This window comes from Kryptolebias marmoratus, linkage group LG5 (genome assembly GCF_001649575.2).
Source record: "Kryptolebias marmoratus isolate JLee-2015 linkage group LG5, ASM164957v2, whole genome shotgun sequence".
In the NCBI taxonomy this organism is placed as follows: Eukaryota; Metazoa; Chordata; class Actinopteri; order Cyprinodontiformes; family Rivulidae; genus Kryptolebias; species Kryptolebias marmoratus.
The window spans coordinates 2,685,112-2,698,224 of record NC_051434.1 but is presented as its reverse complement, the minus strand read 5'-3'; the positions used below and the strand labels follow the sequence as shown (position 1 = coordinate 2,698,224).

General features: G+C 35.5%; 2 protein-coding genes across 2 annotated transcripts; one reads left to right on the top strand and one right to left on the bottom strand.

The window, feature by feature from the left end:
• Positions 1-1,866: 1,866 nt before the first annotated feature.
• slc39a7 (solute carrier family 39 member 7) lies at positions 1,867-8,197 on the bottom strand. Its single transcript, XM_017427621.3, has 8 exons — positions 7,924-8,197; positions 6,316-6,774; positions 5,225-5,393; positions 4,790-4,870; positions 4,577-4,705; positions 4,012-4,125; positions 3,669-3,865; positions 1,867-2,888 (listed from the first exon to the last, which is right to left on the bottom strand). The coding sequence occupies exons 2-8, from the start codon at positions 6,766-6,768 to the stop codon at positions 2,634-2,636; spliced, it is 1,398 nt and encodes a 465-aa protein (XP_017283110.1). The 5' UTR covers positions 6,769-6,774; positions 7,924-8,197; the 3' UTR covers positions 1,867-2,633.
• A 703-nt stretch (positions 8,198-8,900) lies between these two features.
• Positions 8,901-13,079, top strand: LOC108242655 (major histocompatibility complex class I-related gene protein). The gene is made up of 7 exons (XM_017427623.3): positions 8,901-9,015; positions 9,979-10,245; positions 10,500-10,778; positions 10,913-11,215; positions 11,846-11,953; positions 12,057-12,074; positions 12,160-13,079. The coding sequence occupies exons 1-7, from the start codon at positions 8,967-8,969 to the stop codon at positions 12,168-12,170; spliced, it is 1,035 nt and encodes a 344-aa protein (XP_017283112.1). The 5' UTR covers positions 8,901-8,966; the 3' UTR covers positions 12,171-13,079.
• The last annotated feature ends 34 nt before the right edge of the window (positions 13,080-13,113 follow it).

The following is a 13,113-nucleotide window of genomic DNA, read 5'->3' as shown; positions in this document are numbered from 1 at the left end:
AAAAGTACAACAATCAGTGATATTTTTTTCAATTTTGCCATGCAACATTAATTTAGAATAATAATGTCTCCATTATACATGTTACACTCAGCTGCTCATCAGTTTCATGATTGTCATCTTTGCCTGATTCCTTCATGAGGCTCAAATTCATAGTTTTAATAGAAGAAACACAGAATTGTGTTTACAGACACAGCAGTGTGAAAAAATTTGTTCTACTTGAGCGTTGATTGAACTTGTGCACGAAAATGTTGAACTATCATGACCAAATGTGCAACTAGTGCAGTTAAGTTGTAAATTAGTGGGTGAAAAAGACATTTGATATCAGGAATATTGAATAAATATTTTTTTAAAAGGCTTGCTGTATGCTTACTCGGATGTTTATGCTCATGCTCACCAGTGAATAATGGACAACAAAGTATTTAAACACGTGCACAAAGAATCTTAACATGAGCAGGCTGCAACCTGGCTGCATAACAATGTGTCTGTGAGTACTGGGGGCATGAATTCAAAGCAGCTGGTCCAACTGGATCACCTGGGTGGGACTGATTTCACTGAAAACTTATACAAGCCTTTTCAGAGGTGCATCAGTTCAAACGATACAAATGCAGAGACAAACATGCATTCAATCACTTTCTATGAAAAACATTTTAGTTTTAAAATATAATGTTGTAAACAGCAGTATGCAATGTTTATTTTTGTTAAATTTTTAATATCCTTTAAGTGCTCCCCCAAAAAAAGGGAAACATTCACAAATACATAAACATTCAGTTGATATTTTAAACTTTAAACTTTCTTAGATGTGAATGAGTTTGCAAAAAAACAACAGCTTTTTTATATAACTTTATCAGCGCAATAAACAAAAAGTTTTCTGTACCTAAAACCTGAAGTTTTCTTAAGGCTCTAATATTTTACATTTATTTATTATAAGTCTTTCAAAATAAAAATTATATGTAATGTTGAATTTTAGCAAAGAATACTTGTTTAACATATGATCATTTTCAAAAGAATTGTTAGAATTTTTCCAAAAAGTTTCTTGTCGCAGCTGTAAAATAAACATTTCTGTGACAGAAAATATAAAAGCATATTAATTTAAAGGCTGTACTTGTGTTTATTCTTCCCCTTTAAAAGTTAAATTTTCTCTCAAATAAATAAATTCTTGCGGATGGATGTGCTTGGCTGTCATCCTTTCTTCATCTTTTGCTCTGAGGAGAGGATTCTGTCTCGTAACTTTGTCATAAAGCCCAAAGATGGCCTCGAGACACGGAGGGCAGCCAAGTTCTTTCAAGTGTTGCTGCAAAAGTAGAGGTAATGTTTTATAACATCTTGGCCATGTTGCATTTTAAAATCTGTATGTGTATCTGTTTTGCTCTAGATTATTGTGTTTTATTGGCTATGAACTGCTAGAATATACTGTGTGAATGGGAGACAATTTGTTAAAACAAAAGTTAACAAGATTTAAAAAATAATTACGTTATTTGCTGTTTTTCTACACAGTAGAAAAGTTGCTTTTCATGTTTCCCAACACAGTAAAATCCTTGGTACTGTGTTTTTATAGATTCATCTGTGACATCTTATATGAGAAACAAATCAAACGATTCCAACTTTCTCCTTCAGACAGAATTTAAAAATCAATACAGAAATAATTCCTGCAGAATTATAGCTCAAGGTTGGTAACAGGCAGTTGAACACACACATAAATATCAGCATGAATGTGGTAATATCTTTAAAAAAAGCACTTCATTCTTCTGAAGTACTGTATCTGTGCAAACTGTGGGTGAGATCCTTTCTAGGAATACAGCCAGGAAACATGTCCATCAAAAAATATATTTCTTGTTCTCTTTAAACCATAGAAAATACTGAGAAGTGTTTTTATTTAGAAAATAATCAACCTTTATTGGGGATGTTTAGCACAGCTGTGTTTTCTATAGTTATCTCAGGAAAACAGAAAAAAAAGAAAGAAACAATTTGAGTAGGAATGTAAAACATAGAAATTGGGAGAATTTAACTTTTTGAAAGTAAACAAAATGCACAATTTGACCACATCTACAGAAGCCACAACCTTTCATTTAATGTGGAATGTAAAAAATGTTGACATTCAGTATTGACAAACAAAAATCTGAAACATCTGGACAGGTCACTTCTTCTCTGACTCAAAAATGTAGTAGTAAAAAGCAGTCACTTAAAAAAAGAGAGAAAATTTGGTGTTTTGGCTGGAAAGTGTTGCAGAAACATTTGAGAGAACAAGTTGTCACATTCAGGTGGGTCGTCTGTTGAGTGAAAGTTGTGAGTAAATTTCCGAACAAATGTCCAAAAAAAAATTCAACCCACGTCATTAACTGCATCTGTGTTTTTATTGTTTTCCAGCTCTCGTCCTCACTGAAGAGACTGTTGAAGTGTCTGACACTTTTCTTAGCAAGAAACAAACACAAAACAGGGAAATGCCCATAAACCGCTTAAAACACAACAAGTCTTTCCAAAATACAGCTTTATAAAAAAAGAAAGAAAACAACACAGGTGACCAATTTTTAAAATAAACCTCCACATATTTAACCTCAAACCATCTTTTCCCTGTCAGTTTCTGTTCTCTCCCCCTCTTTTTGTGCTGTAAAAGTTTCTGTCCGCTCTGCAGCGTCTCACTCGTATTCAGCGATCAGCACCATCATGCCGACTCCGAACAGCAGGGCCAGAATCTCCATCAGAGACTGACCGAAACTGGAGCGGCCCGCCAGCAGCTCCGGGAGCACCGTCACCGTGGCGATGTAAACAAAGCCACCAGCCGTGAAGGGCAGGATCCAGGCGGTCGCCGCTGCGCCGACGCCTTCAGCCAGAAGGGAGCAAGCTGTCCCGGTCAGAGCCCCCACAGCTGTCAGCAGCTGGAGACACATCGCCTGACAAGCAAGAGGAACAGCATTAGTCTGCTTTTATGGTGGTTATATACATGTATTCTATGCTTTTTTTTGTAATTGTAAGAGTAATTTTATTTTCATTTAACTAAGACCAATATTATAAAAGAGAACGTTAGGGAATAAAAGCTTTTTAATGTTGACTAAAAAATTGCATTTACATCGTTTACTACTGCATAAGTTTCAACATAAAAAGTATTTCCTTTTAGAGGGAAAGTTTATTAAAAAGCACCAAAGATTTTCTTAAACAGTTATTAATACATTTTTTATTTTACCATCTTAAATACAAATATGATTACACATCAGACACTATCCTAACTGATCAACTTCACCAGACAAAAAGTTTAAACAAATCTAAAGTTTTATGCCAACAATAAACCAACATTTGCAAAACATTTCAGTGAGCTTGTTCTGGAAGAGTAGACTCATTGATGAAAAGGGAAGAAGTCAAGATTGGTTATAAAATGAAAATTCACCAAAATCTAAAATACTGTAATTACTGGATTGTCTTTAAGCTTTTAATGACTTTAAACTAAATGTATATGAGAGTTTTGTTCTTTGCAGAGATTACTAAAAACAAAAGGTACCATTTGGTTTCTTCAATATTTGCTTAGCCCAATTTTATCAAAGCAAATACTTTCATTTTCTCATTTGATTATTATATTCTTATATATCTTGTTTGTTTTATTGTACGGCACTTTGGTAAGCCTCACTGTAAGAGCTTCATAAATAAAGTGGTATGGTGTAGTCTAAGCAGTTAACTACCTTCCTTTTAGTGCAGCCAGACTGAACAAGGATGGCAAAGTCTCCGATCTCATGTGGGACCTCATGCAGCAGGATCGTCACGGTGGTGACAGCGCCCACAGCTGGACTGACCAGAAACGATGCTCCGATCGCCAGGCCATCAGTGAAATTATGTGTGAAGTCGGCCGCCAGGTTCAGATAACCTGACACCTTGATATCTGTTTTTAAAAATAGAAATCAAACAATAAAAAAAATTACAACAAGAGAGATTATTATGCAACGATGTAACACTTTCTCTTTTAATCTCCTGAGTTTATTCTGCTTCCTGGCATCAGATCAGACTAAACGTCAAAGACTGGCTCACCTGTGTTCTTGTTCTCCACTTTCTTTCGCCCTTTTGCATCTTTGTTTCCTGCCGCTTCCTTCTTCTTCTTTTCTTTCTCATCTTCTCCATCACTGTCTTTTTCTTTGGGAGAAGCTGTTACATAAAAAAAAAACATACCACAAAAATACTTTAAAGTTGCAAAGTCACATCTGCTAAATATCATAACTTATAATGCTGCTGGTAACCAGACTTTAAAAGTTCAATGTGTTGAATCTAGTGACATCTACTGATCAAATTCCATATTGCAGCAACATGAGGACCTCTTACAAAAAAATTATTTCTCCATGGAGCAGCTGATTGGTTTGTCTTCTCCAGATTATCATTGTAACACAATGATGTGAGGTATAAGAAGGGTGGCCAATTTTAGACATGAAAAAATCTTTAATAATGTTTTTATTTTAATTCTAAACCAAAAACGTCTGTCAGCAGATCCTTCTAAGTGTTAACCACTGGAACTAGAATAAAAAAAATATCTGCAGCAGAGAAATAGCTAGAAAAGAATACAAAAAAAGAACATTTTTGATCATGAATTCATTCAGCGTACTGTGAGAGTGGGAATGCCCGTGGCCATGTCCTCCTTTCAGCAGACGCACAAATTTTTCAACAACCAGGAAGGCGATGATCCCACCAAGAACCCACAAACCCACAGACATCATGTGACCGTGGGCCGCTCCTGTGCAGGCAGAGGACAGGGAGAACTGGTTGGAAGCACGATACATGTTTCAAATCACTGAGATAAAAAGTATTGATTGAATACCATGGGAGTGGCCGTGGTCATCCGAGGCTTCATTTGCATGTGAGTGTTCATGATCTCCATCACCATGATGGGAGTGGGGCTCTATGCAGGAAAAAAACAACAATTAAATGTCAAACAGACAAACTGAAGATGTTGTGCCCTTTCAAATATTTAAAACAAATGTTGAAATGCACAGAGACTGAGCATCTATATTCAATAAAACGGTCAACAAGGACTAACATGTGTGCTTGAACTTTTATAAGAACAAAATAAATTATTTTTATCTGATTACACTTCAATGAAGACAAGACCAGAACCATGTAGAGTTTTAAAATAGGGAGAAAGTTAAGTTATTTTATACTTTGTTCACATTCAGTTGTTTCTAAATGACATTTTTTTTTATTGTTACCTATAAAAATTATGTATCAATATCTTAAGGAGCAGTAAAGTTCCTACCGAGAGCATGTGGTATGAGGTGGAGGAAAGCATCACCCAGCAGACCACCTGAGGCAAAACTCAACAGCACCTTCAGCAGGTTCTGGTGTTGGTCGCTGTTGGACTGAACTGGGATCAGGAACAGGATGAGGAAAGGAGCCGCACTGATCAGCACAGTGGCTCCAATAGCCTGCAGACAGTCATAAAAGTTTACTACTGTGCCGTTTTCCTGCAGGGAGAAAATGTCAAATGAAGTTAATATAAAGTATTAAGACAAAACAAGTGCTGGAGGAGACCGTTTATGGGAAAATGTCACAATCGGCATCAATAACCACACAATGCAATACGTAAATACCTAAACAATCTAGTCCTGATAGAAAGACTGAAAAGTAACCTTGTGTTTGAGCTAGTTTCAAGAAGTTCCTCTGCTGTGCTATATTTATATGTGGGTTTGGCAGCACAAGTTTAGCTGTCAAAACAGATTAGCTTATATTTTATCCAAACCCACTACAAGATGTTCTAAAATAATTATGCATTTATATAAAGAACTGTTTTGGGGCAGCTGCGTTGGTAGCATTATGGCCAAACAGATTGACTGCTTATGATCAACTAAAATGCAAATGTTCACATTTATGATTACTGGTGAGAAAAATATGCTCACTACTTTAGTTTTGTCTCTAATTCTATCAATGGCATTTTATCTTAAAGGCTTTATCTTAATTGGTTCCAAAAACTGCTTCTAAAAGCCACATAATGCAGCTAAAAAGTTGTGGAAAACATTTCTAAACTTGTTTTGTAGTTCTTAAAAAAACTATATAACAAAATAATTATGATGCCATTTATTTCCATATAAAACCTAAATGCATAACAAATTATAATGTTATGCAGGTTTATTTGTCAGATTGTCTTCTGAACAGATGCTGTAAGATTCTGGATTATTATCTGCAAATAAGAACATCAGTCCTCCTAAATATAGCTGCAAGAAATAAAGCTGTCACAACTTTTAATGTTTTGATGTTTTGTTCTCAAATTAAACATGAAAAATAAAGATTTATGAGACGAGATGACAGATAAACTCATTTATACTGATACTCCTGTTCTTCTGAGCACACCTGTGTCCAGAGCTCCACCGTATCCCTCTTCTCTCCATTAGCATCTCTCTTTATCCTCCCAGCTCCATGTGAGTGTCCGTGATCCTGGGAGTGGGCGTGTCCGTGATCATGAGAGTGAGCGTGTCCGTGATCATGAGAGTGAGCATGTCCGTGATCGTGTCCGTGATCGTGTCCGTGAGCATGTCCGTGATCGTGTCCGTGATCGTGTCCGTGATGCTCCTCTTCCTGATGAGGTAGGTTGGCCTCAGCGCTCCACTTGCTCGCTCCGTGGAACATCTTCCCCTCATGGCCATGAGCGTGTCCATGGTGATCGTCCTGTCCGTGGGAGTGGCCGTGTGAGTGGCTGTGTCCGTGGTCACCATGGGAGTGGCTGTGAGCGGAGGATGATTGACAGGCTAACAGCAGTACTGCAGATGTGACCAGTGTCAGTGCCAGCACACGTAGACATCCCATATTACTCTGTAACAAAAAAAGAGACAAAAAAATGAAAAAAATCTAGATATCTGAACTCTAAGGTACAAAAGAAATGTATGCATCTTACTACTTGGTATACAGTAGGTATTTTTATTTTCTTAATCATGTGTATTTATGGAGCATTTGACATATTAAACATGCAAACTTTATTTGCATATTTAAATTTTATTGCCTGATATGCAAGGAAAGGTTGCGATATAAGGTAAAGAGCATTTATTAACTCACACTAATGGTAGGAGTCATTGTTTAAATGTGCCAGTTTCAATTTGAGTTATTTTGTTTTCACCGCGGTTCAAGTGAGACACAAAAGCAAACAAAGCTACAGAAGACAAGTTTAATTGTGCTTAAGTGGTGACAAGTGCTCACAGGTTTTACTGATATCTCCACCTTTGCTGTTGGCTTTCTTGTATTTGTATCAGTCAGGAAATAATGTGACTGTCTTTTCATGGGAACATTTCCCAAAGAAAACTCTCTGGAAATGATTGGAAATGTGTCCAAAACTTTATTTTTCTTCCAATCTTAACAGGATGAATAAATGCAGCAGTCACTACATGCATTTTCAAACTTGTCTCAATCATGTGACTATCCATTTTTTATTCGTTCAGGGAGCTTTCTTTATTGTTAATTATTAAAACTGAACTGCAATTAGATCACCAAGCAACTCTGATTGGTGCTTTTCTTTAAAAACAAAAGTTTGTGCAGCATTTAGAAACCTTTGCTGCAATAAAGTTGTTTATTAGGTGAGTCGCAAACAAACTCTAATGCTGTACAACACTGTAATAAACACTCTGGTTAAAAAAAAACAGCTGATGTGAACACAGGCTTTATTTTCTGAGTATCTTTTGTTTTTATGTTTGGACATTAATGGCATGAGAATCCGATGTGTCTCGCTTTGTGTTTTGATTGTTTATCTACTGACGGCTTCACATGCAGAAAGTAGAGCTAAAGCAGATAATCCTTCTGACTTTCTTTGAAAAGAATCAACTTTTATCTCACAGTAAACAGAAAAAGCCGCTCGCCAAACACTAACAGGCTCCTGCTAGCAAGCTAACAGCCCAAGAGCTAGCTTGTTGATCTCACGATCACCACTATAAAAGCGGGATATGGTTAAAAAAACAAATTATTTAATCTTACCGGATAGTGTCAGATATCACGGCTTGTTGCACCAATAATCAACTTTCTGTCCACCGTGCAAAAGTGCTAATATTTCTGTCAACGTTGATGCTTCCAGTCAGACGTGGCATTCAATCAACCTAACTCCGGGAAATCTCGCGAGAACACGTTTCCTTCTGCGACCACATATATGATCATCCAGAAATAAACATTCTCTGTAACCGTATATGCAATTTATATATAAAAAAGGTTTACACTAATGCAAGGTACACAATCTTACGTGTGATGTAAACTAGACAAAAGAAGGATGATGATGGACCAAAAGAAATATCGCGAGATTAATTTTATCCAATCTTTGACGTGTTCGTCTGAGCGGCGAGAAACATCCGTTTAACTGTTTGTTTACTTGTTTGTATTGTTTGATGATGTTATTATTATTCATTATAGTTTTGTTATTTTATTTTAGGGTTTGTGCTGTGTTTCTATGAAATGGTCGACAGCTTTAAGCTTTCGACTGAGCTACAATCACACAAATATGTCTCTTAAAATGGAAAAAAAAAACATTTCATAACAATCAAGCAAACAGCTGTGACCCACATACACAAAAAACATAAGGTTAAAAGGTTTCAGTAGCTGAAGAAAGTAAATTAGGGTCAGGGAGATCAGCAGTTATATCTACTTTGATTGTGGGAACGCCGTATAATATTCACACAATAAAAATATTTTCTAAAAAAAAAGTATTTTAATTATTAACTGTTGTTCTGAATGCCATGAGATGTTTCGATTTTATTTTTGCTGAAACCAAACACTTTTAAGTCTTACATCAAAATGTGCGTTGCAAAAAATGCATCTACAAAATGTGTAGAAATTGCATATAAAATGCATATATATATATATATATATACATATATATATATATAAATACTGACACTACCGCAGCTATTCGCTGTAAGAGAGAGGGCGTCTGTGTTTCCCTCGGTGATAAACACGCCCTCGTCTTGCAGGTTTTAGTTTTGTTTTTATTTCTCTTGTTTGAGACTCAGACTCCACATCTACCAGACAAGATGAATAATTTATTGGCTTTGCTCTTTTTCTGCAACGTTACATTCGCAGGTAAAAACGCTGTTTCTTTTATTTTAGTTGTAGTCAGTGTGTTTTCTGCTGAGTAGCGCCATATTCTAGTTTCATTTTTACTGTTGAACGTCAGTGTTTGCCTCAGGCCTGGATATTTGTGAAAACAGACACATTATTTTGTCACTGGAGTTATTATATAACTTGCAGTTTTTACCATCAAAACTTATGTGACATGCAGCTGTAGCCTAACTAAAGGTTTGGTTTATGTCATAACTGAAGCTGTTAAGCTACAAGATGCAAACCTATAAAGGAGGATTAGTAGACCAAATTTAGAGCATTGTTAATAAAACACTTAACTTTTATCGTTTCTGAAGTGGAGTGGTTCTTCAGTAATAAATCACCTATTGCAATCACGTAAACACCAATTTGTCATCAAATAGGCAATTCATTTACTACAGCAAAATAAAGAATTTGTAATGTAACTTTTGCAAATCTTATAAATGTTTTAAAGCTGCATAAATAAAAATAAACTACATAGTGGAAAACTAAGGTATGGCAGACTGAGTATGGTTGTAAATTTAAATGTGCTATGAAATATACATTACAACAAATATTAGGAGCCGATTTATTGATGTGGGAGTGTTAACTAACTTCATTCACTTTTTTATTAGTTGACTAATATTTGCAAACTCAACAGAAATAGAGAAGAAGCACAACACTGTCCTGAGTGAATGATGCAATCTATGGAAAATATTTAATGTCATGTTTGTTTTTGTTTTTGGGGAACATCATCAGGGTAGGGGGGTCTGGTGGCTAAATCCCTTGCTATAAACCAATATGCAAGTTATAACTTTAGCAAAAAAATAAAGATTTGTAGTAAATTTGTTTGATTCCTTTGTTATTTAAAGTATTTGCAATAACTCATATTTTAGTAAATAAGTATTTTTAATTACTTTTAGGAAAAAATAACCAATTTATCAACGATTAATTTTGTTCCCGCAGTGAGACATTCTCTGAAATATTTCCTTACTGCCACTTCCGGACTCCCCGACTTTCCAGAGTTTGTGGGTTCTGCAACAGTAGATGAAGTTCAGGAGGGTTACTGTGACAGCAACATTAGGACAGCTGAACCCAAACAGGAGTGGATGAAAGAACTGATTAAAAATGACCTCCAACATCTTGAGTGGTACTCTCTCAAGTGTCTTGGAAATCAGCAGGTCTTCAGAGCTAACATGGATGGTTTGAAGCAACGTTTAAACCACACTGAAGGTAATATGTCTTTTTTTGTTCCCAAAATTTGACGTTTAAATTAATTCTACTAAAATATTTAGCTCTGAGTGTAAATTCAGGTTAAAGTCGTGTCGATCAAAAACTGTTGGAAACATTAAGATTGAGAAGATATACCGAAGGCATATTCTGATGCATCAGTCAAAACACTGATTTATCTTGACCTAAAATTCAAATACCTCTGCAAATTGATGCTTGAGCTTACTGGAATTTTGCTGTGTCCGTTTATCTTTAAGGTCCTCACGTCTTACAGAGAATGAATGGCTGTGAGTGGGATGATGAGACTGGAGAAATCAAAGGTTTTAATCAGTATGGTTATGATGGAGAAGATTTTATAGCCTTGGACTTGAAGACATTGACATGGATTGCTCCAAAATCTCAGGCTGTCATCACCAAACTGAAATGGGATACAGAAAAAGCTCGATTAGAACATAATAAAAACTATTACATCTACAAGTGTCCCGACTGGCTGAAGATGTATGTCCACCATGGGAGGAGTGTTCTGCAGAGAAAAAGTAAGTTAAATGACCTGCACTGGCTTTTGTTTTTGCCACAAAACTATAATATACCCTTTCTATTCCTAATTCACAGAAAATATGAATAAAAACACAATATGTTTCAGTTTTGAGTTTAAAAATTTCTTCTGCAGAAAAGCCTTCAGTGTCTCTCCTCCAGAGGACTCCATCCTCTCCAATCAGCTGCTTCGCTACACACTTCTACCCTGATAGAGCTGAAATGTTCTGGAGGAAGGATGGAGAGGAGATTCATGAGGGCGTGGAAAAAGGCGAGATCCTACCAAACAATGACGGGACCTTCCAGATGAGTGTTGAGTTAGATATTTCATCAATCAAACTTGAAGACTGGAAGAGATATGACTGTGTGTTTCAGCTCTCGGGTGTCAAAGACGACACAATCATCAAACTAAATAAAGCACTGATTCGTACAAATTGGGGTGAGATACACTTCATTTACATTTCTGTGATGGTAACACTGATGCCGGAAAATACTTTGAGTTTTTAGAGCAAAATGCTGCCTTCAAGACCATATTTTTTCCATAAACGTTGAGGCATTGTTCAACAAGACAAGGCTGAATCGCAAATAAACTAGTAAACTTTTTCTTTAGACTTCCAAACCAGGATTCAACAAATAATCCAATTGAATTTTATGCAAAAAGCTTCTTTAGTTTTGTTATTTTACTTTTTTAGAGTTTATTTTGTATAGATCTAATGCTGTTATTAATTTGATATAATGTATAATTTCACAGGGGAAAAAGTAAGATTATTACAAAGGTTGTTATGGGTTGAATCAACTTTTGAATTTTTATGCCTTTTGACAAATCAGGAAGTCCTTAGGAAACTCTCTGGGGAAAATTGCTAGTATGTTTGGGTTTAAGGTCTTTATAATTTCCTGACTTTCACAGGAACAGTGTATTTTATTTAAACCTGTTTTGAGGAACATTCTCAACGATTAAAGCCAAAAATATGCATCATATAAAACAAGACCTACATTGAAACCACTTCAGAACTGCACAACTTGAGTTACGATTCATTGTTTTATTTATTTGACTTTTCATTCTTCACAGTTTCTCCATCAGAGTTCCCAGTTGGTCCTGTTGTTGGAGCTGTTGTTGGAATTCTTTTCCTGTTAATCATCGCCGGTGTCTTCTTCTGGATAAAAAACAATAATAATGGTGAGGAAAAACTGTTTTACTTAATCATAAAGTTTCATACAAATACTCATATCAATGCCATATCTTCATGCCCATTTTCAACCATATATTGCTTTTTTTACAGGATTCCAGCTTGCTGATGGTATTTATTCTCTTTTTAAGTACAATTAATGTAGTTTTATTTAATAATTTTGAGTAATATTTAATTTTTTTCCTTTATTTAACAGGAGAAAAATAAAGAAAGAGCCTGAAAATACATTAGTGGAGAATCAGTGAACAGACTTTGAATAAACATCTGAAGAAGTCTAATGTTGCTGAGTGGGATGGGAAAATGTACAGTTGTTCAGTTGTTGAAGCAATGTTTCCACACTGAAGTGTTCAGTTGTTGCCACTAGATGGCAACAACTGAACACTTTCTGAAAATACAGGTAGCCTATAACAAAAAGATTAAATAAAGCTCCGGAGTTGTCAACTGTGTCTTGGAAACTAAAACGGAAAGAAATGTTTGCAATTATCCTGTCAATAAATTATTATTCATAAAGATTAAATGCATAATTTGCTATGAGAATCATATTTTTGTTATATTTACATAATGTTTTAGCATCTAGAGTGGTGCCACATTAGTGACAGCCTGTTCCTGTTGCTGTAGTTATGTTGTCAACTTATCTTCAGATACTTTTAAATAATAATAAAAAGATGGAAGTCACATGTTTTTAACCTAATTATGTTTAAAATGGCTTTAAAAAAATTCAAATATATATCAGATACTCTGTTTTTCCCTCTAAGGTGTGTCTGCTTAGACTAAACTGATTAAGCAGCATAACTTCCTTCTGATGTAACTTCAAGTAAATAGTTTGACCTACATCAAAAAGAAACTATCATCAGTGCAAATCAGGTTTCGACTTGTTTCCTTCTGCTGTGTTACAAAGATATTGGTTTAATACACTGTTAAAGGTTTTAGCACCTTTTTTATGCTGTATGTAAATTCAAATAAAGCCACAATCTAAAACATTTGTTCTCAATTGACTAGAAATACACTTATAAATTTCCTTAAGTTGAGTTTATGTGTATTGTTTTTGGATTCAGCGTCTCACAGACGTCTAAGCCTTGACCGGAGCAGTAAGATCAGAAACAGACCATCTAAAATCCCCTCACAGAAAAACTTATGTTCTTTGTGGCTC